Below are 27,058 nucleotides of genomic sequence, written 5' to 3' on the forward strand. Positions count from 1 at the left end.
GCAGTTCCTGACCACTTGTGGTTCCACAAGGACGTGCACAGCAGAAGACAGTGAGCACCAGGAGCCATGGTGGAGGCTGACCACCACATAGGCCGACACGAGGCACTTGGGTCTGATTCTGTCAAACAGGAGACCGTGCAAGGTTTCATGCCAGTGAATGGAAGTATCTGAATTTCCCCTAATTTCCACCTCTTAAAGGTGCAGACCTGGGAATGAGGCCCAGAGGGGCAGTGACTTTCTCAAGGTCACACAGCTGGAACCCAGTCCTGTTTTGAGGGGTACTCCACACTACATCCCACCCCTTCTTGTCATTCTTTCATCTCTAAGTGTGTGCATCAGACACATGCAAACCAGACCACAGGTGTTGTCGCTATTGTCTCTTCTACACCTGAGGACGTCCTGAGGGAGCTATTTCTGGCCTCACCCCCATCGTGCAGGTTGGGTGATTGAGGAGGCCCTGGGAGGCCCATGGGCATTTCCAGGACACAGAGCTTGTAGGAAAAAAGAGGTCGGAACTCAGCTGCATGTCCTCAAGCTGGAACCTTGGTTCGATCTCAAGGTCCTGTGTTGGGATCTGTGCTGGCTATTTGTGTACAGTTCTGGAGGTGACATGGGCAAGGAGGATGAGCAGCCAAGATCCCAGAGAGGTTTTTGGTGGGTGTGATTGAAGGAAGGGGCCCAGGTAAGGGAAACTTGAGGAAGTGACCTCACTTCCTTGGAGACAGACCCCAACAGAACTTAGCACACTGGTCTCCAGGCGCCCACATTCTAGACATAGCATCCTATTGAGCCCACTTGAGTGGTGACACTGAAGACAAGAGGATGTTCTCCTGCTGTCTCCCGAGTTGTGGAGGCTCTGGCTTCAGGAAGGCCAAGAAAAAGAGCCTTTTCAGTCACTATAGACACTGACTTGCCCCTCACCTGCACCACCTCTGTCCAATTGGCAGGAGGAGGACTCAGGTAACACAGGGAAAGCCAACAGGGTTAGGCCACAACTGGATGCCACCCGCACAACAATTTGAGCCTCCTTGTGTGTCGGAGGGGAGTGAGAGAGGGACGGCGGTGCTGAGCGGGGACCCACCCTGGGCAGGAGCCATTTGCTCGGTGTTGGAAGCCTGGCAGTGTGTCGTGTTCCCAGCCTAGGTGGTGGCTAGCAGGATGGGAGAGTGGGTGCTGGGAACCAAGCTCCTCTACCCATAGGTTAGTCCCGAGCCCTCCAGGTGTCATCTCATTCCCTCCCTGGCTAGAGGTCTAGGCAGATGCTGCTCGGTACCTGATCTGTGCGGGGGTTTCCTCCTGTGGCCAAGTCGAGGCAGGTGCCTGAGACATCCCGGCCCGGCTCTCGGGCACTGTCTTTGCAGAGCTGCACGCAGGAGGTGGTGGAAGAGCTGGCGGATGGCTTCGGGTACTCCATCTCCCTGGACAGGGACCAGCTGCACCGCGCCATCATCAATAACCAGGGCTGCTCTGAGGTGAGAGTGGGCACGGAGGGGTCTTCCCACCCAGGCCCCTGAGATGACCAGGGCAGGCCCAGAATCCAACCTCAAATTGCCGTTCTCCTGGGACCCTAACAGGGCTGTCCCCCATGAATGTCCCACAGTCCCATTCCCAAAGGAATCTGGACTTCCGCTCCTCCCCACCAGCTGCATAGGAGGGTAGGAGGGAACTCTTTGCATTTTCCTAGGAAGATTAGAGAAAACGTTGCTGTCGTTGTCGCTTCCCAATAGGCCCTGAGTATCTTTGAATTTTGCCTTTTTTTGAAAATGAAACCTTGATAACGAGGGTCTCCAAACTCCCTTTAATGTAAAAGAAATAACCATCAGCGTGTTTGGAAGTCAAAGGGATTCTCAGAACGTGTCACTGCCCTGTACACTGTTTCCAGACCTGGGAGGGGTGAGGTGGCCACATAACATTTCCCTCCGGGTCAGGGTCTGATGAAGCCTCAGGCAGTTAGAGGGGATGTCCCTCAGCCCTCACTTTGGGCGGTTCTCAGTTCTGAGCCACAGGACCTAGAGAAGCCACTTGGCATGCCAAAGCCTCTGTTCTCCTCTCTAGAGAGGGGTGTCTGTTGAGGATTCACTGGGCTGGTGCTCTTCACAGAGGGAGCTCTGTTGTCCCTCAGCGAGCAAATGGCCTTGAGGGAGATCAATGTGGAATCCTTCGCAGGACCAAAGTCAGATTGTACTTTGAGAGCGCAGAACTTTGCTGAGTTGGGACCCCTGGCTCTCCTGTCGCAGATGTCTGGGAGGGGCTAGGATTTCCTGGGTCAGCTGCAGACCCCGATAACACTGGTGGTTCGCAGTGGTGACCCTGACTCTGTGTCCCTCCTCATCCCACCCAGAGTGAAGATGAGTCCACTCTGTCTGTCACTGAGGCCTGCAGGATGCGTGGCCTCCAGGCAGGCATGATGCAGAGGCTCTCAGAGACTGTGCTGCCAGCCTTCCCCAGCAGAGTCCTCTGCACTGTCATCACCTCCCTCTGCAGCTACTCAGGCTCCAGCACAGCCCACCAGGTGCTGGACCAGCTGTTTCCCAGGTGACTGCCCACCTCCTCCTCAGCACAGTGGTGACTCTGCCCACTGCCAGCTGTGTGTCTTGCCTTGGGAATGTCACCGCATCTCTCTGAGCCTGGGTTGGCTCCTCTGAAAGGTGGGGTGGCAGAGGATGAACTTGCTAGGCTTCTCCCAGGGATGAATGGGATCAGCCCTCCAGGTGCTGCCCTGGTGCCCGGCTCTGCAGAGAGGGTGGTGGGCCATGCTGTGGTTGCTGGTGGTGATTATTTCTCTGTCCCCCATGGAAAGTAGTCTTCCTCTCCCTTCACTGGCTTGTGGCTTTTTGAGTTTGGAAAAGCACCTGGAGAGCACCCTGTCAAGGAGTTTGAGATGCCATCCAGCTGGTCCTGGTGCTTGTCCTTGGTGTAGCCACTTAGGGATCTCTAGGGCCACAGAGGGGACCCGGCCCACTCAGACACCCGGGGTGGTTCTGGTTGGAGATCATTCAACAATGTCTATGAAGGACCTACTCTGAGCAGGACTTCTGGACACACTAAGTGTCACTCAGTGACTGAAGCAGACAGCCTCCCTGGCCCTCCCCTCTAATCTGAGAGTCAGACAGTCACACTTGACATCATTCACAGGTCCCATCTACCCTCCATCCCGGGCGATGCCCTCATCCCCTTTGGGACACATGGAGGCAGCTTGGCCCATTGCGTGCGGGATGCTGGAGGACAGGACCACCTCCCAAAGTGAGTGGTCTTTGGGTCGAGAAGGACGGCCTCCTGTCTCTAGCAAACAGGGTGCAGGGAGAGGATGGAGGCTGTGGCCGGGTCAGGCCTGGGAGAACCCTGCATCTCACCCATCTTGTGATTCCCATGGGAGGGCTGAGTTCTGGTGGCTTCCACTCCGGCAGGACTGGACTCAAAGAGAGCTGTGCATGGGTCCCAGGCCCCTTGAGAATTGGAAGGGAGGCTGGGCTGCGTTGTTCACTAGAGACCCACTCCCAGCAGAGTCCCAGCCCCTCCTGCCTCCCTTTCTCCACATCCACCCCTTGTGAGCACCACCGCCAGGTCCATAGTAGGAGGTGTGTGAGCAAGCTGCTCCCAAGTCTGCTGGAGTCTTCATTCCAGTGGCCCACATTCATGCAGGGCTTGGGTGGGCTGTGTCCAGACCCTTGGGGAGGAGAGTATCGGTGGGAACAAGAGACTCTCACAGACTCTGTGTTCAGCCTGCTGGATGAGCAGGCCTGCCACAGCCAGGACAGCCAGCCAGGGCTCAGGGCTGGGATGGGGCCCTCCTCTGGAGGGGGAGGGTCTGGCACAGGGGCACAGATGCTAACATGAGTGCCTTGGGAGGGCAGTGTTTAAGGAAAGGCCAGGCCACTGACTCTCTGGCCCATCTGCCTCCACGCAGTGCTATCTATTTCCTGCTGGGAACCTGGCTGGGCCAAGGGCAGGATTGCAGGGAGCCCCTGCGGTTTCCCTCTTGGACCCTGCAGCTGGCCACTCTGCACGTCAGCTTTGGTGGCTCCCACGTGGAGGGCCATGCCTACCTTCTGCCAGGCCACCTGGAGCATCTCAAGGCCATTGAGGCCGAACGGAATGGTGAGGGGACTGGAGTCTGGGAAGACTGTCTGTGTTGAGGTTCATGGGCTAGCGTTCCCTTAGAGGCAGTGGAGCCCTTCCTATCTTTGGAAAGGCATAGAAACTGTCAGGTGTGTGGGTGAAACTTTCTCTTTATCCTCCTCCAGAGCAAGCTCCAAAGCTCCTGCCACTTCCAGAGCCAGAGCCAGTGCCATCCCCCGGGCTGGAGCCAGCTGCACCTCCAGTCTCACCACGTGTGGTAGAGCTGGAGCCAGCAGCCCCTGAGTCAGCCACTCCAGGACCAGAGCAAGGGCCATCATTAAAGGCAGCTTCAGAGCCCAGCTGCCCCTGGGCCGTGACCACCGAGGACCAGCTGCGGGAGGAGAAGCCGAACATCTTGGACTTCCCTCCCCAGCTGGTGGCAGAGCAGCTGACGAGGATGGCTGCGGTGAGCAGAGGAGCTCGCGGGGTGGGTGGCCCCTGCCTTCCCGGTGCCATGAGCCGCCCCACACCTGCCATTCCCTGCTCGGGATTCCGATGATCTGGGTCCAAATCCCTGCTCCCTCCCTTATCAACACTGTGACCTGGGCAGCTTTCTTTCTCCCCAAGCCTTCGCTGTCCCCTAGCGAACAGGGGACGGTAGAGACGGACACTCAGCACCTGCTGTACAGGGTGGCTGTGCCGATGAATGAGGTGGGAGAGAGTGGAAGGTGGGCAGAGTCTGGCCCTTTGGTGGGGGATGGGCACTCACTGAAGTGCTGCCAGGTCCTTGGGTGGATCCCCCATCTGCGCAGGTGGCCCGGACAGCCTCAGCACTTACCAGGAAGGTGATGTGTATTGACTCCAGTGGAGACAGTCAAACAAAGCTGGGGGTTGTCCCTGCCTCGGGGGGAATGTGCATGGGAATGGGGAGTGGGACCCGAGGGGCACTGGGATGGGTGGATGATGGCCCTTCTGGTGGGCATGTGTGGGCTGCCTTCTGGAGCTTGGAGGAAGTGAGACAGGGCTGGGAGCAAATGTCCCCTCCCTTCCCCACAGTCCTGAGTCCGGGGTCATCCTGGACTGGGTGCATTCAGTGGACACAGACAAAACCCAGGGACTCCCACAAGCCTCAGGCCACATGCTCTGCTTCCTGAGCTCCAGTTCTGATCTCACCCTGCTGGTCCTATGGGGGACTGTGGACGCCGAGCTGGGGTGCGGCAGGACCGGGTGACACTCCGAATCTTCTGCAGGAGCTGTTCAAGACGTTGGTGCCCGCCCACTGCCTCGGCTCCATCTGGTCCGAGCGCGACAACAGGGAACGAGACTACCTGGCACCCACCGTCCGTGACACTGTGATGCACGACAACACCGTGGCCAATTGCATCCTCGTCACCTGCCTTGGGGACGCGAGCATGACAGCACAGGACAGGGCCAGGGTGGTTGAGCTGTGGATCAGGGTGGCTGAGGTAAGCCTTGGCACGCCCTGTCTGGATGCGTGAGAATTGCCTCTTGTTTCTCTGCTCTCAGGATTGAAGTCTGGGGTCTTAGTCCCTGGACTGTCCCTTGACCCTCATGCCAGGGCCACGTTGACCTTGACTTGAGGTCCCAGTGGGGACAAGCTCACTTCCTCCCTTGTGCTGAGCTACAAATCCTTGCGCCTGGCAGTGTTACTCGTCGGGTGGCAGGTGTGCCCTCCCTGGCTTCCCTGGACATGTGTCTCCTCCAGGACAGGGGAAGTCCATGAGGGGACAGAAACCAGAGGCAGCAGAGCTTCAGCTCCCCCTCACAGCTCCATCTCTTCGCTTCCCCAGGAGTGCCGATGCCTCGGGAACTTCTATTCCCTCCACACAATCCTTTCTGCCCTGCAGAGCCCTGCCATTGCCCGTCTCCAAGACACCTGGGGACAAGTTTCCAGGTGGGTAGTGGGTGGTCTGCTCTCCAGCCAAGCACCATGAGGGTGAGGTGGCCCAGGCAGCCTGATTTGGGCCGGCATGTCCCCCAAAGTCAGCTGAGACCACCTGGGAGACAGCGAATGCCGGGCACAGGGACTGACCTGGGTGCTGGGTCTCTGAGTCTCTCAGCGCCCTTCGGCCAGCAGTTCCGTCCCAGGGATTCATTTCCTTCCAGACCAGATCCTGGCTTGAGCCCAGGTGGAGATTCTCAGGTGTTTCCTTTGCAGCAACAGAAGCCTCTATGCAGCTGAAACCAACACTGTTCCAAAGAGATCTGTTTGGGACATCTGGGAATGGAGGCCCCAAGGGACAAGAGGAGAGGCCCCTCCGCAGTCCCATGGGGACCTTAGAGCTCAGAGCACCCCAGCGAAATCCCTCATCCAGGTCCCAGGCAGTTTGGATCTGCTGGGTTCTCAAATAAATGGGACTTGCCTTCAAGCATCCCACAGTTTTTCTTGCTTGCTTTCTTTCTTTCTTTCTTTCCCCACCCCGCAGGGAGAGTTCTCGAACCTGGAAGAAGTGGGTCAGGAGAGAGAAACGCGTGAGCAGGGAGCTGCTGGTGCAGGTAACCTGGAGGCTGGAGATCTGGAAGGAGGCCAGAAGGAGAGGGGAGGGGGGCATCCCGAGGGGATCCTAGGAGGTGAGGCTATGGCAAGGCTCGGCCCAGGCTGGGGGTCAGAGAGCCCCGTGAGGGTGAGGCAGGCCGGGGCCACTCGGCCAGGTCCCCCAAGACACCCTGCCCTCCCCCTCCCTGTCTGTTCAGCTGGGGTCTGGACACACCCCTGGAGTCCAGAGGTCGGGGCCTTGGTCAGATTTGGAGCCAGGGCTGGGGTGAAGGCAGCGGGGACAGGGCCTGTAGCTGGCACGGGGAGCGGCCTCTCCCAGTGGGTCCTTGAGCCAGTCACTGCCCCTCTGGGGGCCTCCGTCTCCTCCTCTGGGAAGTGGAGGGAAATGATCAGCGGTGCAGGCCTCCCAGCGGGGTGCTACCATCCAAGGGAGGACAGGAACGGGAGGAGATTTGTGCCGGCTCCTCCTCGAGAGGTGAGAGGAGAGCAGTGATGACACGCAGATGACTCTGAGTCCTCAGGAGACTCCTGGAAGCAGGTGACGTTCTCCTCACACTTTTCAGCTGAGGAAAGAGGGCCAGGGAGGCCTGGGCAGGCCCAAGGTCACACAGGACTGAGTCCTGGAGCCAGGACTGGTCTAGAATCAGAGCACCCTGGAGGTGGGAGCAGCAGAGGCAGCAGGGGACTGGAGCCGATGGCCAGGGTCTGAGATCAGGGGCCTTGGGGGACATGCGGAGGGGAGTATGGGCGCACTGACCCTGTCCTCGGCCCCGACAGGAGGCGACCTCCGTGTTAAAGACTGCAGAGAGGGCCCGCCAGGGAGCCCAGGAGAGGCAGCGGCAGCAGGTGAGGGTGACTGTGGGGGAGGGGCCCAGGAGTCAGAGGAGAGGGGGCTCCCCCTCCCAGCTGGAGACCTCCCTCAGGAGAGGGGCCTTCCTCCTCAGGCGAATCTGCTGTGGCTGCCAAGCATGACGGGCCTGCAGTGGCAGTGAGCAGGAGGAGGCCTGGAAGGGCTGGCAGCAGGGCAGATTTGGGGTGGGGAAGGGCAGGGGCCACTGCCCCTGGGAGGGGCCAACAGCCAGCCCTGGGACTTGACTGATGGAGTTTGGTGTTCCTGGACGGAAGCGGGGGAGGGAATTGTGTGTGTTGGGGTGTCCCGACGATCCTAGGCTGCTCTGTGTGGGAGCGTGGGGTGGGCAGCAGGCTGGGCTGAGGGGTTTCAGGGGAAGGTTCATGGGGGCACCTGAGAGCGGGAGCTCATCAACATGCCCATCCCGATGGCGGCACAGGGTGTCGTCCCCTCCCTGGTGACGTTCTTCCGTTCCCTGGAGCTGCTGGACGCTACGATGGAGGATTATGTGGAGGTGAGTGAGCCTGGAGGTGGGTCCGGGGGCTCAGGCTCCTGAGGGTGGGGAGGAGAGAGTCCTGTCCTGAGCCCTGAGCTCTCTGCATTTGGCAAAGGTCCTCTCAGCAGGGCCTCCAGCCTCGTGTGGGAGTTAGGGTGTCAGGCCCATCTCCCCAGTGGGTGATGCAGGCTCTGCATAAGCCACCGTCCAGGTTCCCTGGGCTGCTGAGGCTCAGAGCTGCCTGACTGTGTGGCCGCAGGAGGTGGTGTCTGAGCTGGACTCAGCCTCTCCCTCTGGCCCTGCCAGTGAGGGAAGAGAAGTCGGGCCCCTCCCAGTCAGGAAGCACATCAGAGGCTGAGCTGTCCCTTCCTGCCTGAGGCCTCAGTCTCCCCACGTGTCATCAGAGAGGGTTGGGTCACAAGGTCTGTTGCCTCAGTTGCTCTGCGCCCCCTGCTCTGGAGCCCAGAGACTGGCCCAGGTCCAAGTCCGGGCTCTGGATGGGCCTGCCCACTGGCAGTAGTGCAACATTGCAAGAGGTGTGGACGGGGGCTAGTGCTGGCCCAAGGGGGCTGTTTCTGATGGACTGCGGCTGTCTGCTTTCCAGGGCAATGTGCTCAACTGTCGGAAATGGAATGAGGTAAGCGGCTGCGGCCTCCCGGTGGGGAGGGTGGGGGTTGGAAATCAGAGACCCCCCCGCAGTGGGCAGGACCCCCTCTGGCCCAATCCCCATTTGGATTGGGACATTTATTTGCACAGTTCGATATACAGAGCTAGGGATCCTATGGCATTGGCGGGTGGGGGAAGGGCTGGCATCAAAGACTCCTTCCTGGAGGAGGAGCTATTTTGGGCCAAGTGTGAGAGCAGGCAAGCCCTGACTGGAATCGCAGGGAGGGAGGGTTCCCAAGTGGGCAAAGGCCCCAGACTGGCCCCTTGCCCCCTTCCTCACCCCCTCCACGAGCCCTGCAGGGTCCCCCACTCAGGCCCTGTGGGCATCCTGTGCTTGCTCTGTCCTAGCAATTCAAACTGATGGACGAGATCGAGCTGCTCCAGGAGGCTGCAAATCTGTACACCGTGCAGCCCGACGAGCACTTTGGGGCCTGGTTCCAGGCCGTGGAGCCCCTGAGCAAGGAGGAGAGGTGAGTCGGGTCAGGAGTTGGGGGAGGGCAGGGCAGCCTCTCTCTGCTGACCAGCTCCAGAGCCCATGGCCGTTGCTCCATGGTCAGCCCCTGATCTGATTGCATGGCGACCCCTGGGGCCCTTCGACCCCAGCTGCTGGCAGGCTCCAGGATGCACATGTGATGTGTGGCTCCTGAGAGCTCCCAGCTCCGCTCTGTCCTGTAGCTACAGCCTGTCCTGCCAGCTGGAGCCCCGATACCACTGGGTCAGAAAGATTCGACTCTTCTTCAAAGGCAAGAAGAACCGCTCAGGCCAGAGTGAGTGTCCAGACCGGCAGTGGCTGAAACCATGGGCTCAGGAAACATTCAGGCTGAGCGTGGGCCTGGGGAGGCAGACAGCTGGCCCTGGGTTCCAGCTCCACTGCTGAGCAGTCCCGTCCTGGGCAATTGCACTCACGTTTCTGGGACTGGTTTCCTCCTCTGTGAAGTGGGTGATGCTAAATATCAGCCCCTGTGTCAGGGACAGATGGGGTGCTCTTGGCTGACTGAGCACTGAGCACAGGGCTGGAGCACAGAGCGCAGTGGGGGCCGGGATGGGGTGTGCACTGTGGTTCCAGGGCAGGTCGCTCAGGAAATGCCTCTCTTTCTCCAGACACCAGACCCCCAACCAAGGGCCCAGTGGTGGTGGTCGATGACCCTCCTGAGACCAGCTGAGCTACAGCGGGGACACAGCATTGACACTCAGGGTGCACAGGGCCACCTCCCCTGATTCTGATGAGGAGAACTTTGTGATCCGTTTCTTGGGGTCCCCTGTTGGCCACGAGAGAAGGCACCAACCCCTCTTCCCCCTCCCCCCTTTTGCCCAGCACCTATTTCCCTATTTGGCGGGGCCATATTTTGTTGTCAATGGTAAATGCTCCGTTTGAGTATTATATTAAATTGTTGCTTCTTTCTAATCCTGGGAGTGGAGGTGTGAGTTTTTCGCTCGCAGCACTCATGGAAACCAGATCCAGAAACTCACATTCCTCCTCGAATTTAGAAATCTCCCAGAGTGAGCGGCTCAGTTTATGTGGAGAAGGGAGAAGTGCCAGTCCCCTCCCTGGCTACTGAAGGACTTGCCCAAGTGCCCCTCCCGCCGAGGACAGGATCATTGCAGTGTGGTTCACCCTGTCCAGGAGCAGAGATGGCCCCTCCGACCTCTTGGGACTAAGCGGTTGGAGGCGTTTTCTCAGCCAGAGCCACAACCACTAAGCTGGGTGTGTCTGTCAAAGTAGCACGTGCCTGTCCCTAGCACACGTCCTGCCCAGGACAGTGGCTGCCTTTTGACACTCTGCCGGAAGAGGGAACATTTTCCCGGTTTCTCTTGCACACAGATTAGGACCTTGTTTTCTGATTCAGTCTCCGCAATGGCTTCAGCTCTAAGTGGGGAAAATACCGTCAAAAGCTCAAAACGTGCACATAGAGAGGATGAGGCCAGAGGAAGGTCCTGCGGACATGGACCATGGGCAGGCAGGACTCTTCCTTCTCGGGCCCACTAGGGGCTCCCTGTTCACCTCTGACCTAGACTGGATCCCCCTGGGCTTCTGGTCCCTGACTCCGAATACCATTTCCTGCTTGTTGCCTATCCAAGGGGAAAGCTGTGGGATGCAGCTTTTAGGGCCTCAGCCAGGTCTCCCTCCATAAACCTAGTGCTGCCTGTGAGCTAGGATTTTCAGCATCTCTGCACTTTTGCATACAATTTTATCTTGGGGCAGAAATTCCCTAGATGCCCCCAGCCTTTCTAATCATCATCCTGACCAGGAATGACCCTACAGTCTCCCTGCTGCCGAGGGTGACTTCTGCGCCTGTGTGCTTCCCAGGCCCGTGGTGTCAGACAGTCCCAAATTTACACAATCTGGAGTATTTTTAGTGATTTTCCTAAAGTCGTTGCTGTGCCTGAGCCCAGCAAGTGTGCAGCCCCTCGGCTGGCTGTGTTCTTTTCCACAGTCTTGTGCTGTGGTTCTGTCATGGGGATGTGTGCCTTTCCTGTTGGGAGCTTTGAAAGAGGAGGCCTAAGAAGGGTGTGAGTTGGGGGTCCTGCGGGGAATGTCAGTAACCTGATGATCTGTGGATGTGCGTGGACACAGCCTTACCAAGGGAAATGCTGAAATGCTTCCCATCTGGGTGCTAAACAGACACTGCTCTGAGCTCAACAGGAGCACCGGGTCCAGAAGCAGGAGCGAAAGCGTGACCACCCACCCTTTGCAATGTCGTCCCTTGGAAAGAGCCTGAAAGACAAGGGCAGGGTGAAGCGCTTGGCACTTCTGAGTTATCCCCTCCTTCCTGGTGGCTGCAAGTGTCACTCAGACACAGGCAGGCTGGGCTCTGCCAGGGAGGCCGTCTCAGCACAGCGGGAAGCTGAGGATCAATCCTGGTCCCTGGCAGCCCAGGTCTTTGCTGATGCGGCACAGCCACCCAGCAAAGAGACTTGCCAGAGGAAGGTGGGGAAGGCTGTCCAGTCCCTCGGAGGAGAAAGAGTCGTGGCAGGTCCCAGGGCTAGCCCAGGGCTGGGATGAAGGCATGGGTGTCCCAAGAGAGTCTCCTCCGGGACTGGGGTGCTCCTGAGAGCCGACCCAGCAGGTAGCAATATTTAGTTTGTTGTGGGAGTACAGCTGTGGACACAGGAGGCACCATTCATCCCATCTTTGGGTTTCCAAATTGGAAGTAGGTTGTGGAAGTCCACGAGGAAAGAAATTAGCAAATCTGGATGAAATGTTTCTTGTTCAAGGCACACAGAAGTTACCAAAACTGGCTTCCTCTTAGGGGAAGAGAAAGTAACAATGTGAGTCCCTTGAAATGCCTCAGGTGAATATGGTCTTGACAGGAAATGCTCAAAATGTTTGAGGAACTGGTAAGTTGGGTGCCATTTAAACTATTCCAGGTCTAAGGTGGGGATGGATGCTTGCATCTTGGCTTCCACTGCAAGCGAAAACAAGGCCACGTTGGGATTCAACTCAGTCTTTCCAAAGTGGTCGATGAGACGGCGTTTGTACTCCTCACTCACGGACCTCGAGAACATCTTGCCGTGTGGTCCATGCACAGATGCATCTTCCATTTATGGGAGCTAACAAAAAATCTGTCCAGTTGACAGCCATACCATCCAGCCTAATGCCGTCTCCCCCTACTCACAGTGCCCTGAACACCTGTCTTGCTGATTTGGACACGATTTGCCTCATCACAGTGAGAGAGCCATGCCAGGGGGTTCTAGAGCCCCGGGAACCATGTTCACACCCCCTCTATCTGCCAAGAAAGGAGCATCTCTGGACGGGTAACCTGAGTCCAGAACCCTGCCTTTCCCTAGGCTTGGTTTAGGATTTGTCCCTGAATGGCATGACTCGCCCATTCTCCTGAATGCTGCCCCCTGGCTTAGGTGTGTCTGGAAGAATTACCAGCATAGACTGGCCTTTCTTTCACCCTTGAGGAGACCAACGAGGACGCCCCTCGACTCGCCAAGCTGCCCCTGGGTTTCGATGTCTACCAGGCCTGTCCCTGTGATGCCAAGACCTTGGAGAGCACACTGTTCTGGCTCTCTGGAGGGAATCGGACTCTCCCTAACTACAAGCGCCCGACTACAGCAAATCCGTGGCCACTGTTACAGGAACAACTTCAGCACTGTCAGCCGAGGTCGGAACCCTTCTGGAGCTCTCCAGAAGCCCCCAGGTAAGAGGGTCTGAATGCTGGAGAGAGAGATTCTGGTCTTCCCCCATGCCTTTCTCTCAGCCAATCACAGGGAAAGGCAGAGCTCTACATAAGTCCTCCCAGGGACATCCTCCCATGGGGAGATTGTTAACTGGGTTGGGAAGGAAGACCACGGTGAAGGAGAAGTGCCGTTGAAACATTGAGACTCAGCCCAGACTCATGCTCAAGGCCAAGGCATCCACCCCACAGCTCCTGGGAATATTGGCTGAGGACAGCTCACAGCTCTGTCCCTCACAGGACATTCCCACAGTGTAGGAAAGTGCCTAATCCGAGGATGCAGCCCTCCCCAGGGACAGCCAGGGGCCCATGTCTGGCAGATAAGAGAGTAAGAAGCCTGGTTCCCTTGTCTCAATTTGGGACAACACCAAAGGGCCGTCCCAGCTCCAGAGATCCCTGAGGGTTGGCTGAGACCCAGTGGCAGCAGGCTTGGGCTTCAGCTTCTCCTGCGACCATCTCTGCTTTGCTACCTTCCCATAGGGATATCTCTCCAGAACACTTCCATACACTTTCCACATGCAATACTCCCCATCAGACTCAGAGTCTCTTGGCAGGGCCCTGATATGTGACAAGCAGCCATCAGCAGACACGACTTCTGACCATAGCAACATGAGATTCACGAAATTCTGCTTTGGGAGAATCACCTTTTAGACAATCTGAGAGGGTAGGTCATCGTAATCTTCAGGACAACCTTAGGTAATGCTCTGGTAAGAAATTAAATGCAATGATTAAGAAATCCATGACTCAAGATGTATTTCTCCTCAGATTTACATCAAACATTGGTCGCCGGGGTGAAGGGAACCCTGCTTCCCAAGTCTCGTTGGGCAAGGCTGATGGAGACCCCATGACCTTGTTGCTACACCATCTGAAACTCACGCCTTCTTCCATTGCCACTGAAGGACACAAAGAGCACCTGGGGCCTTACACACCCTCCTTTCTCCTTTGGCCTAAAAGTGATGCCTTGGGCAGAAGTAGCCACACATCCATTCGAAAACCAAGAGGGCTAGGAAACCTAGTCTTGTGTGTGCCAGAATGAAAGGAGAACTGGATGCAGTCTGCCACGCTCTTTCTCTACACCAAAGCAGACAGTCGCTCTCCCCGTCACATACAGTGTTCCCTCGCCCTGTTTCCCCAGGAGGACATCCGAAGACCCACTGAACTCAGGATCTCTAGAAGATCCTTAGGCTAACAGATCCAAGTGTTCAGTGGCCACACATGACAAACACTACAGAACTTTCAGGGTTGGATCAGAGTATCCCCTAAAGAAACTATCACCATCGATTGCAGTCAGCATCCCCCAGAAATGCTGGGGAGGGGGAGAACATGATTTCCCTAGTTGTCACGTCATAATATTCCAAATGGTAAGTTTTCTGCCAAAAGTCCCAGGGCATACAAAGAGACAAAGAAGGATGGCTCCTACCTAGGAAAAATCTAAGAACACATGGGGTCCCTGAGGAAGCCCTCAGGGGCGAGCACACAAAGCTTTCTCTGGTTGTTGCTGTTCACATTCCTGTGTCGAGCCTCTGTCTTCCTAAGCAGCAATATGCTGAAAACCTCTGTTTTAGGGTCAAGACAGAGTCAGAGGTCGTGGATGCCGGAAATGGATTTGTCTCTTTTCTTCTGTCTTTGTCCGGGACTGTACCTACTGCCTCATCTCGATTTACAGGGAAAACCTGGGAAACCTACCCAAACAAGTGTGTTTTGGTTCCTGCAGGCAGAATACGGAAAATACTGCAGTTATTTTGGGTGACGAAACTCAACTTCGTGGAGCCACTTTCCACCTCAAGGTGAATTTTGCTTAGAAAAAATTAAACATAGAGTTATCAATGATCTAGCATGTTCATTTGAGATTTTCTGGCATGGAGGGCTGTGGCATCTGATCCGAAGGTCCGACTGTGGACCACATTTCCCAAAGGCCAAGGGGCAGAGACACGCAGCTTCTCTGTTTCCAGTAAAAAAAGACTCCATTTCCCAGCAGGCAGCGGGCGGGAGGGGCGCGGCTCCAGGCGTTTGTGAGCAGGCAGTTGGCCAGCCTGGGCTCCGCCCCCACGGGTCGTCCTGTTGGCCACGCCTCCTCACACGCTCTGCTCCCGAGGGGGCACAGCCTCTCCGCTCACACTGCTCCTCGCGCTCCTGCTGTCTCCCCTCCCAGGGCGGCTCGACTGCCCCGCCTCCTCTGTGGCCACGCCCCCTGCTCGCCACGCCCCCCTCGCCCCGCCTCCCCGCTCTGCCTGTCACTCAGAGTTATGCTCTCTGGCCTTCCCCTGTGAGGCTGCAGGCTGCAGCCCCGGCTCCTCTGTCTCCGCGCCTCCCCGCTCGCCCCGCCTCCTCACTCGCTCCGCCCCCCGCCCCTGAGCCAATGGGGAAGCCCCAGACGTCCGCGTCAGGCGTGGCGGTGCCACCGTGTGGAGCCGGTGAAAGGGGCTGCAGGTTCAGACCGGCGTGAGGGGCGTGCCTGACGCGGAGAGCCGGCAAGCTGGGGCCTCGCGGGCGTCCGCGACGATCCGGTTCCCCTCAGCCCAGTGCGCGCGGGGCTGTCCCGTCCAGGCCTCGTCCCTCCTGGGCGGGAGCGGCCGGTCCAACGCGCGCCGCGTCGGGCGCTCAGCCGGCGGAGGACGGTCTGTGCCGCCCTGGCCCGCGAGGCCCCCGGGGTCCGTGCGTCGCTTCCGCGGGGAGCCCGGGCGGGAGCGCTTTGACGGGGCTCCGCGGAGACGAGGAGGCCCTCGGAGGACGGCGGGCAGGGCCGCAGCGGGGCGGGAGGGCCGCTCCGAGGGGAGACGCGCCCTGAGCCCGGGCACGGATCCCCGACAGCCTTCCGGGCGGCGGCGCGGCCCTGGCCCGCCGTGTCCGCTGAGGCCTGCGGGGCGCTGTCCTCGAGGGCCGGGGCGCGGGGCTCGCGGGCTGCACAGGGCTCCTCGGGGCCTCCGTCCCCTCCGTCCCCGCTCCCCAGCGATGGCGGGGCCGTCCTGGCGGCTGTCTGAGGCTCAGAGAGGCAGCCTGCTGAGCTCCCCGCTCTCAGGGGCTCGAGGGAGGGACAGCCGGCTGAGTCCGGGCGGAGGGAGCGGGAGGCCGCCTGCTTCTCTACCTGCCTCCCCGCGACTCACCTGGTTGTGTCTCGCCTGGTGTGGACGCCTCCCGTCTCCCCACAGCTCCCTGTCCTGGAACGACCGGGATGCCCTGCTTGGCTGTGGGAGGGCGGTGGGTTGGGGGACAGTGGAAGAGCCTCCTGAGTTCTTGTTCTTGTTCTCTGTTTTACTGGGATCGCCTGTAGAGGCTGAAATTTGCAAGCGTCGGAGGAAACACAGGGCAGCATTTCTTTGTAGGAGTTCAGAGCGACAGCCCCTTGCTTTTGAGGCCATGCTGAGCAGGATGGTTTGGGGAAGGATTTGGTCTATGATCATAAAGCAGTTGCAGAGGGAAGCAGAGTTATTTCCTGTCACCATTGGGTCCTGCTGCTGTTTATGCTGTTGCAACTGGCGTGTCGTGATTGGCATTAAGTTTCTGAGTAGACGAGGCGATGTTCCTCTGCTCCCTGGAGAAGGGAAGGTGTCTCGGGAGGTCGCTTAAAGGCTTTCTCTGCAGAAGGGGCCGCAGGTGGTGTTCTCTGCCTCCTGACGGTGCCGCTCAGATTCTGGGTCGGCACCGTGACCAAACTTTTGGACTTAATAACAGGTCACCATGTGAAGCACTCCTGTCACTTCAGCGCTAGCATCTGCGTGAACGATCTGCACGGATATTTACAGGGTAACGGCTTGCTGTTGTGTTCAGCGCTGCAGCAGTTGTGAAGCCAATGAGATGATGCAGGGCTGTGTCAAGCGTAGAACCTGGCTGACAGCAAGTGAGAAAGGGCCCAGGAGGGGCCATTTGACCTTCGTAGAGGCGTGACTTCCAACACGATGACTCGTCCACGGAGGAAGGTGGATCGGTGCTCTCAGGCTGTTCTGTGATGACGTCTAGGTGAGCACGGCATTTTCACAAGTGCTGAGGGGACGTGTGATGGTGTGAGGGAGCCTTTTTGTTGGTAGTTACTTTGGGGGCATCACTAGGGAAAATAAGTTAGAGAGAATGTAGTAACACCAAGTCCTGCCAGTACAGACTGATTCTGGAAGGAAACTCAGGAATCAAGCTTCTTTCTCTGTTCTGTTTTTCCAGTGTCTGTGCTTCATCACGGGGTCTTCATTCCTCAATAGTATTTCCGTCTTTCATGGTTTATTCTTTGTCTCCCATTTTGGGAATGTCTGTTTATCCTCCTTCAATAGTTTGTTTTTGCAGTCATTAAAAAAATCTTTTTTTTCCCAGCAATTGATGTATGGTAGGCACTAAATCTTATTCTGGATATTAAGTAATGACTAAGACACTGTTTATTCTCACAAGGCACTCATTGGCTAAACATGATGGGAGATGTAAAAAACTGTAATATCCAGAGGTGACATTGAACTCTGGTGAAGTCTATCCAAAGAAGTTGACTCTTCAGTGAGAGTCTAGTGAAAGCTTCACAGACAAGCTTGTGACTGCGCTCAGCCTTGAACAAGGTGTTGGAATTCTCCCAGGTGATCGAGAGGTGGGAGCACTCCAGGATGAGCCGGGAGAGGAGGACGTTTAGGGGGTAATTAGACTGGAAGGTGTGTGTATAAAATTGCAATACGACATTGTAATGCAGATTATTCCTATTTGACCAATACTGCATAGCAGAGGGTGGGAAATGAGCCTGGTCAGAGAGAACACAGTCAGGTTAAGAAAGAGCCTTATATTTTGGCCACAGGATTGTGGTTTGATTCTGAAATTAGTGGACGGTAAGTGCAGGTTTCCTGCGAGGGGACAGCCATGATCAGGTCTGCTCTGTGGAAAAGTCACCCAGGTCAATGTGAGGAACAGACTGTTGCTGCTTTCAAAGTGTGAGAGAGACTGAGGGACGGAAACAGCACGGGAACCCTGGGAGTGGAAGGAGAGGAGCGGGTCTCTGAGGGGTGAAAAATAATGTATCCCAAAATTCCGATTAATTTTTCCATTAAGTAGTGAATTTTTACTAGAAACAATGCCAGAAATGTTATATTCATTATTTAAATCTCCCAGAAACTATGAATTTGGTATCATTATCCTATTTCATGAAGAATGTGACTGTAGTGACAGTGCTTGTGCAGGGCACATAATGGAGTCTGGAGACATGTTCAGAACTCATGGTTTCCAGGTATTTTGCATTTCGCTAGTACTCTGATTTTTAATTCACTTTATTTTTTGAACAGTTGTACAGTTACAAAAACTTGCTGTGATAGTACAGAGAGTTTCCCTCAGCTCCGCTCGCAGTTTCTGCTCTTATGAACACATCCTGTCTGCTATCCTACACTACATTTAGTCCTTTCTGCCTAGCCTCCCCTGGCTGTGACAGGTTCTCGGGCTTTCCTTGTTCTTGAAGAACTTGGTAGTTTTAGGGAGTAATGGTGAGGTGTTTCGTAAAATGTTCTCCAACAGAATTTGTCTGTTTTATTCTCATGATTAGATTGGGATTATGGATTTGGGACAAGAAGATCAGAGAGGTAAATTGCCATTTTCATCTCATCATTTCAAGGGTCCATGCTCTCCCTGTGACTTCCCCCCATTGATGTTAATGTTGGTCACCTGGCTGAGGCAGCGTTTGTCAGATGTCTCCCCTGCACAGTCACTCTGTCCCCTCTGTCCACACTGTGCCCTTTGTAGGGACTTTTGTCTGTGCAGCCCGTGCCTAAGAAGCGGAGAGTTAGCCTCGACCTCCTTTAGAGCAGAATGTCCGAGTGAATCATTGGTATTCTCCCGCACAGGAGATTTGTGTCTTTTCATTTCCTTATTATTCAGTTATTTACATTGTTACAGTATTGATATTGATACATTCTCCGGATTATAATCCAACAACTTTATTTATTTTGTTTCTCAGGTTGTTCCAGCTTTGGCGATTGAGAGCTCCTTCAGTTAGTCGATGTGTCCCTTTGGTGTCCCCCCAGCATTCTTGGCTTTTTTTGAGTAGCATTTCATGACTTTCTTATGTTGAATGACACTTTAGTCTCATTTTCTTACATTTCCTTCTCGAATCCTAGAATTGGTTATTTCTACAAGGAACCCTGTTTCCTTTTGTTGGACTGTGGTATTAGAATTAAGACCTGGGTACCAGGTGTGTTTGCAGCTGTCAGGGCATTAGGTTCTTTCAGCGGACATAGCAGGGAAATATATCTGTGTGTAGTAGCCTGTGTGTATTCAAACACCTATAAATATATCTATACACAGCCTTCTGTGTCTATGTTCAGCTAAAGTAAGTTCATACTGATGTCTCCAACTCTATCACCACGTGGATCATTCTAGCCTCTTCTCCTTGCTTATCTGTAAACTCCTACTCCAAATAATAACCTTGTGCCCACTGTTCACTGTCCATTTACTTATCTGCTCATTTTCAGTCCACATGGATAGAAGTATCAGCATTGTTAACAATACCCCCCGGGTCACAACTTTATCAGCTACAATACAGTGCGTCTGCACAGTTTCTTTCATCTTCAGTTTTACAGACTCGACTCACTTCCCAAATTACATATTTCTGCACCTTTTCACCCACTCCCTTCATTCAGACTGTTTCATACATTTGTAATACAGTTAGATTTTTTCCACAGTTTTCATTCACTTTGGGAATTTTCTTGGACACATACGTGGCTTTTTGCTTGCACACATTGTTTCACTCTCTGTGCTGTAAAATTCAGAGTTTTGATAACTATCTAAGGTTTTGTCCATATTTACAGTATTATGCAGAAGAGTTTCACTGCACTAAAAAATCCCTTGTGCTTTATCCATTCGACTCTCCTTCCTCTTCCATGAAGACCGTGCTACTACTGACATTTTATTGTCTCTATACATTTGCCTTTTCTAGAATGACATAAAATTGGTGTTCTACAATAGCCTCTTCAGATCGCTTCTTTCACTTAGAAATAAGCGTTAAAATTCATTCATGTCTTTTTGTGACTTAATGCTTTGTTTCCTTTTATCACTAAATAATAATAATCCATTTTATAGCCGTACCCCAGTTCTTTCTCCACTCACCTATTGAAGAACATCTTGGTCATTTCCAGTGCTTAGAAAGTATAAATAAAGCTACTATCTATATTAGCCCACAGGTGTTTTGTAAACCTATTTCCAAATTACTTGGGTAAATACCTAAGAATGCAGTTGCTGGATTGTGTGGTAAGACTATGCTCATCTTTGTAAGAAACTGCCAAACTGTCTTCTGTTATGGCTGTACCATTTTGCTTTCCAGATCGCAATGAATGAGAGTTTGCTTTGCCCCACATCCTCACGTGCAGTTGGTATTGTCAGTTTCCTGCATTTATCAGTTCTAATAGGTGTGTAGAAGTGTCTCATTGAGGTTTTATTTGAAATTCCCGAATGACCTGTGGTGGTGGTTGTCTGTCCTCAGGCTCGTTTGCCATCTGTATGTCTTCTTTGGTGAGGGATATATTCAGGTCTTTTGCCCATTTTTCAATAAGGTTGTTTATTTTTTTGTTGTGGTTGACTTTTTTTTTTGAAGATTTTATTTTTTCCTTTTTCTCCCCAAAGCCCCCCAGCACATAGTTGCATATTTCTCATTGTGGGTTCTTCTAGTTGTGGCACGTGGGACACTGCCTCAGCGTGGCTTGATGAGCAGTGCCATGTCTGCACCCAGGATTCGAACCAGCAAAACACTGGGATGCCTGCAGCAGAGCGCGCGGACGTAACCACTCAGCCACAGGGCCAGCCCCCTGTTGTGGTTGACTTTTAAGAATTCTTTACATATATCTTGGACATATTTTCTTTATCATATATCTGTTTTGCGAATATCGTCTGCCAGTCTGTAATTTGTCCTTTGACTCATCGATTTTGCCTTCCACAAAGCAGGAGTTTTTAATTTAATAAAGTCTAACTTGGGGCCAGCCCGCTGGCACAGTGGTGAAGTTCACGCACTCCACTTCGGCAGCCTGGGGTTCACAGGTTCGGATCCTGGGTGTAGACCTACACACAGCTTGTCAAGCCATGCCGTGACAGCATCCCACAGGCCAAATAGAGGAAAATCGGCACAGATGTTAGCTCAGGGTCAACCTTCCTTACCAAAATAATAAATAAAGTCTAACATCAGTTTTTTTTCATAGATTACATTTTCAGTTTGTATCTTAATAACATAATTCCAGATTCGAGTCCACTTAGAGTTTGTTGTATAATCTTTTTAGAAGTTGTATTGTTTTGCATTACATTTAGGTCTCTGTTCCATTTTCTAAAAGTTTGTGAAAGTGTAAATTCTAATCTATGTTCATTTTTGTAAGAGCTTTAATGAGGTGCAATTGATAGAAAAAGAACCTGACATTTCTAATATGTACTATTTGATGACTTGCCCCCCCATATCAACTGACAGATATGTATAAATTTCTCCTTTAGCCTGTGACAGGGTGGATCACATTGATTTGATTTTGGAATGCTGATACAACCTTGCATACCTGAATAAATTTCCTCTTTGTCCTGGTGTATGATTGTTTTACATTGTTGGCTTCAGTTTTCTAATATTTGTAGAAGACAGTAACTGCTCATTTCTGAGACTTGCTGTTCTCAAGTTTTCCCTACTTTTAAACCCTAGTTTTGCTTTTAGGGTACTGCTGGGCTCATAAGATGAGTTGGAAAGTGTTGTCTCTGGTTATATTTTCTGGAACAGATTGTTGGGAGCACTAGGTTTATGGAGGGAGACCTGGCTGAGGCCCTAAAAGCTGCATCCCACAGCTTTCCCCTTGGATAGGCAACAAGCAGGAAATGGTATTCGGAGTCAGGGACCAGAAGCCCAGGGGGATCCAGTCTAGGTCAGAGGTGAACAGGGAGCCCCTAGTGGGCCCGAGAAGGAAGAGTCCTGCCTGCCCATGGTCCATGTCCGCAGGACCTTCCTCTGGCCTCATCCTCTCTATGTGCACGTTTTGAGCTTTTGACGGTATTTTCCCCACTTAGAGCTGAAGCCATTGCGGAGACTGAATCAGAAAACAAGGTCCTAATCTGTGTGCAAGAGAAACCGGGAAAATGTTCCCTCTTCCGGCAGAGTGTCAAAAGGCAGCCACTGTCCTGGGCAGGACGTGTGCTAGGGACAGGCACGTGCTACTTTGACAGACACACCCAGCTTAGTGGTTGTGGCTCTGGCTGAGAAAACGCCTCCAACCGCTTAGTCCCAAGAGGTCGGAGGGGCCATCTCTGCTCCTGGACAGGGTGAACCACACTGCAATGATCCTGTCCTCGGCGGGAGGGGCACTTGGGCAAGTCCTTCAGTAGCCAGGGAGGGGACTGGCACTTCTCCCTTCTCCACATAAACTGAGCCGCTCACTCTGGGAGATTTCTAAATTCGAGGAGGAATGTGAGTTTCTGGATCTCGTTTCCATGAGTGCTGCGAGCGAAAGACTCACACCTCCACTCCCAGGATTAGAAAGAAGCAACAATTTAATATAATACTCAAACGGAGCATTTACCATTGACAACAAAATATGGCCCCGCCAAATAGGGAAATAGGTGCTGGGCAAAAGGGGGGAGGGGGAAGAGGGGTTGGTGCCTTCTCTCGTGGCCAACAGGGGACCCCAAGAAACGGATCACAAAGTTCTCCTCATCAGAATCAGGGGAGGTGGCCCTGTGCACCCTGAGTGTCAATGCTGTGTCCCCGCTGTAGCTCAGCTGGTCTCAGGAGGGTCATCGACCACCACCACTGGGCCCTTGGTTGGGGGTCTGGTGTCTGGAGAAAGAGAGGCATTTCCTGAGCGACCTGCCCTGGAACCACAGTGCACACCCCATCCCGGCCCCCACTGCGCTCTGTGCTCCAGCCCTGTGCTCAGTGCTCAGTCAGCCAAGAGCACCCCATCTGTCCCTGACACAGGGGCTGATATTTAGCATCACCCACTTCACAGAGGAGGAAACCAGTCCCAGAAACGTGAGTGCAATTGCCCAGGACGGGACTGCTCAGCAGTGGAGCTGGAACCCAGGGCCAGCTGTCTGCCTCCCCAGGCCCACGCTCAGCCTGAATGTTTCCTGAGCCCATGGTTTCAGCCACTGCCGGTCTGGACACTCACTCTGGCCTGAGCGGTTCTTCTTGCCTTTGAAGAAGAGTCGAATCTTTCTGACCCAGTGGTATCGGGGCTCCAGCTGGCAGGACAGGCTGTAGCTACAGGACAGAGCGGAGCTGGGAGCTCTCAGGAGCCACACATCACATGTGCATCCTGGAGCCTGCCAGCAGCTGGGGTCGAAGGGCCCCAGGGGTCGCCATGCAATCAGATCAGGGGCTGACCATGGAGCAACGGCCATGGGCTCTGGAGCTGGTCAGCAGAGAGAGGCTGCCCTGCCCTCCCCCAACTCCTGACCCGACTCACCTCTCCTCCTTGCTCAGGGGCTCCACGGCCTGGAACCAGGCCCCAAAGTGCTCGTCGGGCTGCACGGTGTACAGATTTGCAGCCTCCTGGAGCAGCTCGATCTCGTCCATCAGTTTGAATTGCTAGGACAGAGCAAGCACAGGATGCCCACAGGGCCTGAGTGGGGGACCCTGCAGGGCTCGTGGAGGGGGTGAGGAAGGGGGCAAGGGGCCAGTCTGGGGCCTTTGCCCACTTGGGAACCCTCCCTCCCTGCGATTCCAGTCAGGGCTTGCCTGCTCTCACACTTGGCCCAAAATAGCTCCTCCTCCAGGAAGGAGTCTTTGATGCCAGCCCTTCCCCCACCCGCCAATGCCATAGGATCCCTAGCTCTGTATATCGAACTGTGCAAATAAATGTCCCAATCCAAATGGGGATTGGGCCAGAGGGGGTCCTGCCCACTGCGGGGGGGTCTCTGATTTCCAACCCCCACCCTCCCCACCGGGAGGCCGCAGCCGCTTACCTCATTCCATTTCCGACAGTTGAGCACATTGCCCTGGAAAGCAGACAGCCGCAGTCCATCAGAAACAGCCCCCTTGGGCCAGCACTAGCCCCCGTCCACACCTCTTGCAATGTTGCACTACTGCCAGTGGGCAGGCCCATCCAGAGCCCGGACTTGGACCTGGGCCAGTCTCTGGGCTCCAGAGCAGGGGGCGCAGAGCAACTGAGGCAACAGACCTTGTGACCCAACCCTCTCTGATGACACGTGGGGAGACTGAGGCCTCAGGCAGGAAGGGACAGCTCAGCCTCTGATGTGCTTCCTGACTGGGAGGGGCCCGACTTCTCTTCCCTCACTGGCAGGGCCAGAGGGAGAGGCTGAGTCCAGCTCAGACACCACCTCCTGCGGCCACACAGTCAGGCAGCTCTGAGCCTCAGCAGCCCAGGGAACCTGGACGGTGGCTTATGCAGAGCCTGCATCACCCACTGGGGAGATGGGCCTGACACCCTAACTCCCACACGAGGCTGGAGGCCCTGCTGAGAGGACCTTTGCCAAATGCAGAGAGCTCAGGGCTCAGGACAGGACTCTCTCCTCCCCACCCTCAGGAGCCTGAGCCCCCGGACCCACCTCCAGGCTCACTCACCTCCACATAATCCTCCATCGTAGCGTCCAGCAGCTCCAGGGAACGGAAGAACGTCACCAGGGAGGGGACGACACCCTGTGCCGCCATCGGGATGGGCATGTTGATGAGCTCCCGCTCTCAGGTGCCCCCATGAACCTTCCCCTGAAACCCCTCAGCCCAGCCTGCTGCCCACCCCACGCTCCCACACAGAGCAGCCTAGGATCGTCGGGACACCCCAACACACACAATTCCCTCCCCCGCTTCCGTCCAGGAACACCAAACTCCATCAGTCAAGTCCCAGGGCTGGCTGTTGGCCCCTCCCAGGGGCAGTGGCCCCTGCCCTTCCCCACCCCAAATCTGCCCTGCTGCCAGCCCTTCCAGGCCTCCTCCTGCTCACTGCCACTGCAGGCCCGTCATGCTTGGCAGCCACAGCAGATTCGCCTGAGGAGGAAGGCCCCTCTCCTGAGGGAGGTCTCCAGCTGGGAGGGGGAGCCCCCTCTCCTCTGACTCCTGGGCCCCTCCCCCACAGTCACCCTCACCTGCTGCCGCTGCCTCTCCTGGGCTCCCTGGCGGGCCCTCTCTGCAGTCTTTAACACGGAGGTCGCCTCCTGTCGGGGCCGAGGACAGGGTCAGTGCGCCCATACTCCCCTCCGCATGTCCCCCAAGGCCCCTGATCTCAGACCCTGGCCATCGGCTCCAGTCCCCTGCTGCCTCTGCTGCTCCCACCTCCAGGGTGCTCTGATTCTAGACCAGTCCTGGCTCCAGGACTCAGTCCTGTGTGACCTTGGGCCTGCCCAGGCCTCCCTGGCCCTCTTTCCTCAGCTGAAAAGTGTGAGGAGAACGTCACCTGCTTCCAGGAGTCTCCTGAGGACTCAGAGTCATCTGCGTGTCATCACTGCTCTCCTCTCACCTCTCGAGGAGGAGCCGGCACAAATCTCCTCCCGTTCCTGTCCTCCCTTGGATGGTAGCACCCCGCTGGGAGGCCTGCACCGCTGATCATTTCCCTCCACTTCCCAGAGGAGGAGACGGAGGCCCCCAGAGGGGCAGTGACTGGCTCAAGGACCCACTGGGAGAGGCCGCTCCCCGTGCCAGCTACAGGCCCTGTCCCCGCTGCCTTCACCCCAGCCCTGGCTCCAAATCTGACCAAGGCCCCGACCTCTGGACTCCAGGGGTGTGTCCAGACCCCAGCTGAACAGACAGGGAGGGGGAGGGCAGGGTGTCTTGGGGGACCTGGCCGAGTGGCCCCGGCCTGCCTCACCCTCACGGGGCTCTCTGACCCCCAGCCTGGGCCGAGCCTTGCCATAGCCTCACCTCCTAGGATCCCCTCGGGATGCCCCCCTCCCCTCTCCTTCTGGCCTCCTTCCAGATCTCCAGCCTCCAGGTTACCTGCACCAGCAGCTCCCTGCTCACGCGTTTCTCTCTCCTGACCCACTTCTTCCAGGTTCGAGAACTCTCCCTGCGGGGTGGGGAAAGAAAGAAAGAAAGAAAGCAAGCAAGAAAAACTGTGGGATGCTTGAAGGCAAGTCCCATTTATTTGAGAACCCAGCAGATCCAAACTGCCTGGGACCTGGATGAGGGATTTCGCTGGGGTGCTCTGAGCTCTAAGGTCCCCATGGGACTGCGGAGGGGCCTCTCCTCTTGTCCCTTGGGGCCTCCATTCCCAGATGTCCCAAACAGATCTCTTTGGAACAGTGTTGGTTTCAGCTGCATAGAGGCTTCTGTTGCTGCAAAGGAAACACCTGAGAATCTCCACCTGGGCTCAAGCCAGGATCTGGTCTGGAAGGAAATGAATCCCTGGGACGGAACTGCTGGCCGAAGGGCGCTGAGAGACTCAGAGACCCAGCACCCAGGTCAGTCCCTGTGCCCGGCATTCGCTGTCTCCCAGGTGGTCTCAGCTGACTTTGGGGGACATGCCGGCCCAAATCAGGCTGCCTGGGCCACCTCACCCTCATGGTGCTTGGCTGGAGAGCAGACCACCCACTACCCACCTGGAAACTTGTCCCCAGGTGTCTTGGAGACGGGCAATGGCAGGGCTCTGCAGGGCAGAAAGGATTGTGTGGAGGGAATAGAAGTTCCCGAGGCATCGGCACTCCTGGGGAAGCGAAGAGATGGAGCTGTGAGGGGGAGCTGAAGCTCTGCTGCCTCTGGTTTCTGTCCCCTCATGGACTTCCCCTGTCCTGGAGGAGACACATGTCCAGGGAAGCCAGGGAGGGCACACCTGCCACCCGACGAGTAACACTGCCAGGCGCAAGGATTTGTAGCTCAGCACAAGGGAGGAAGTGAGCTTGTCCCCACTGGGACCTCAAGTCAAGGTCAACGTGGCCCTGGCATGAGGGTCAAGGGACAGTCCAGGGACTAAGACCCCAGACTTCAATCCTGAGAGCAGAGAAACAAGAGGCAATTCTCACGCATCCAGACAGGGCGTGCCAAGGCTTACCTCAGCCACCCTGATCCACAGCTCAACCACCCTGGCCCTGTCCTGTGCTGTCATGCTCGCGTCCCCAAGGCAGGTGACGAGGATGCAATTGGCCACGGTGTTGTCGTGCATCACAGTGTCACGGACGGTGGGTGCCAGGTAGTCTCGTTCCCTGTTGTCGCGCTCGGACCAGATGGAGCCGAGGCAGTGGGCGGGCACCAACGTCTTGAACAGCTCCTGCAGAAGATTCGGAGTGTCACCCGGTCCTGCCGCACCCCAGCTCGGCGTCCACAGTCCCCCATAGGACCAGCAGGGTGAGATCAGAACTGGAGCTCAGGAAGCAGAGCATGTGGCCTGAGGCTTGTGGGAGTCCCTGGGTTTTGTCTGTGTCCACTGAAT

The 27,058-nt window shown here is 55.5% G+C and overlaps 2 protein-coding genes across 2 annotated transcripts; one reads left to right on the forward strand and one right to left on the reverse strand.

Annotated features, from left to right (window-relative positions):
* Positions 1–6,211: 6,211 nt before the first annotated feature.
* LOC139039729 (ral guanine nucleotide dissociation stimulator-like) lies at positions 6,212–9,992 on the forward strand. Its single transcript, XM_070503785.1, has 7 exons — positions 6,212–6,576; positions 7,355–7,423; positions 7,867–7,941; positions 8,528–8,560; positions 8,938–9,059; positions 9,265–9,356; positions 9,691–9,992. The coding sequence occupies exons 1-7, from the start codon at positions 6,433–6,435 to the stop codon at positions 9,750–9,752; spliced, it is 597 nt and encodes a 198-aa protein (XP_070359886.1). The 5' UTR covers positions 6,212–6,432; the 3' UTR covers positions 9,753–9,992.
* A 12,221-nt stretch (positions 9,993–22,213) lies between these two features.
* Positions 22,214–25,994, reverse strand: LOC139039789 (ral guanine nucleotide dissociation stimulator-like). The gene is made up of 7 exons (XM_070503788.1): positions 25,630–25,994; positions 24,783–24,851; positions 24,265–24,339; positions 23,646–23,678; positions 23,147–23,268; positions 22,850–22,941; positions 22,214–22,515 (listed from the first exon to the last, which is right to left on the reverse strand). The coding sequence occupies exons 1-7, from the start codon at positions 25,771–25,773 to the stop codon at positions 22,454–22,456; spliced, it is 597 nt and encodes a 198-aa protein (XP_070359889.1). The 5' UTR covers positions 25,774–25,994; the 3' UTR covers positions 22,214–22,453.
* Positions 25,995–27,058: the final 1,064 nt, after the last annotated feature.

Source organism: Equus asinus, unplaced genomic scaffold, assembly GCF_041296235.1.
Source record: "Equus asinus isolate D_3611 breed Donkey unplaced genomic scaffold, EquAss-T2T_v2 contig_803, whole genome shotgun sequence".
Lineage (NCBI taxonomy): Eukaryota > Metazoa > Chordata > Mammalia > Perissodactyla > Equidae > Equus > Equus asinus.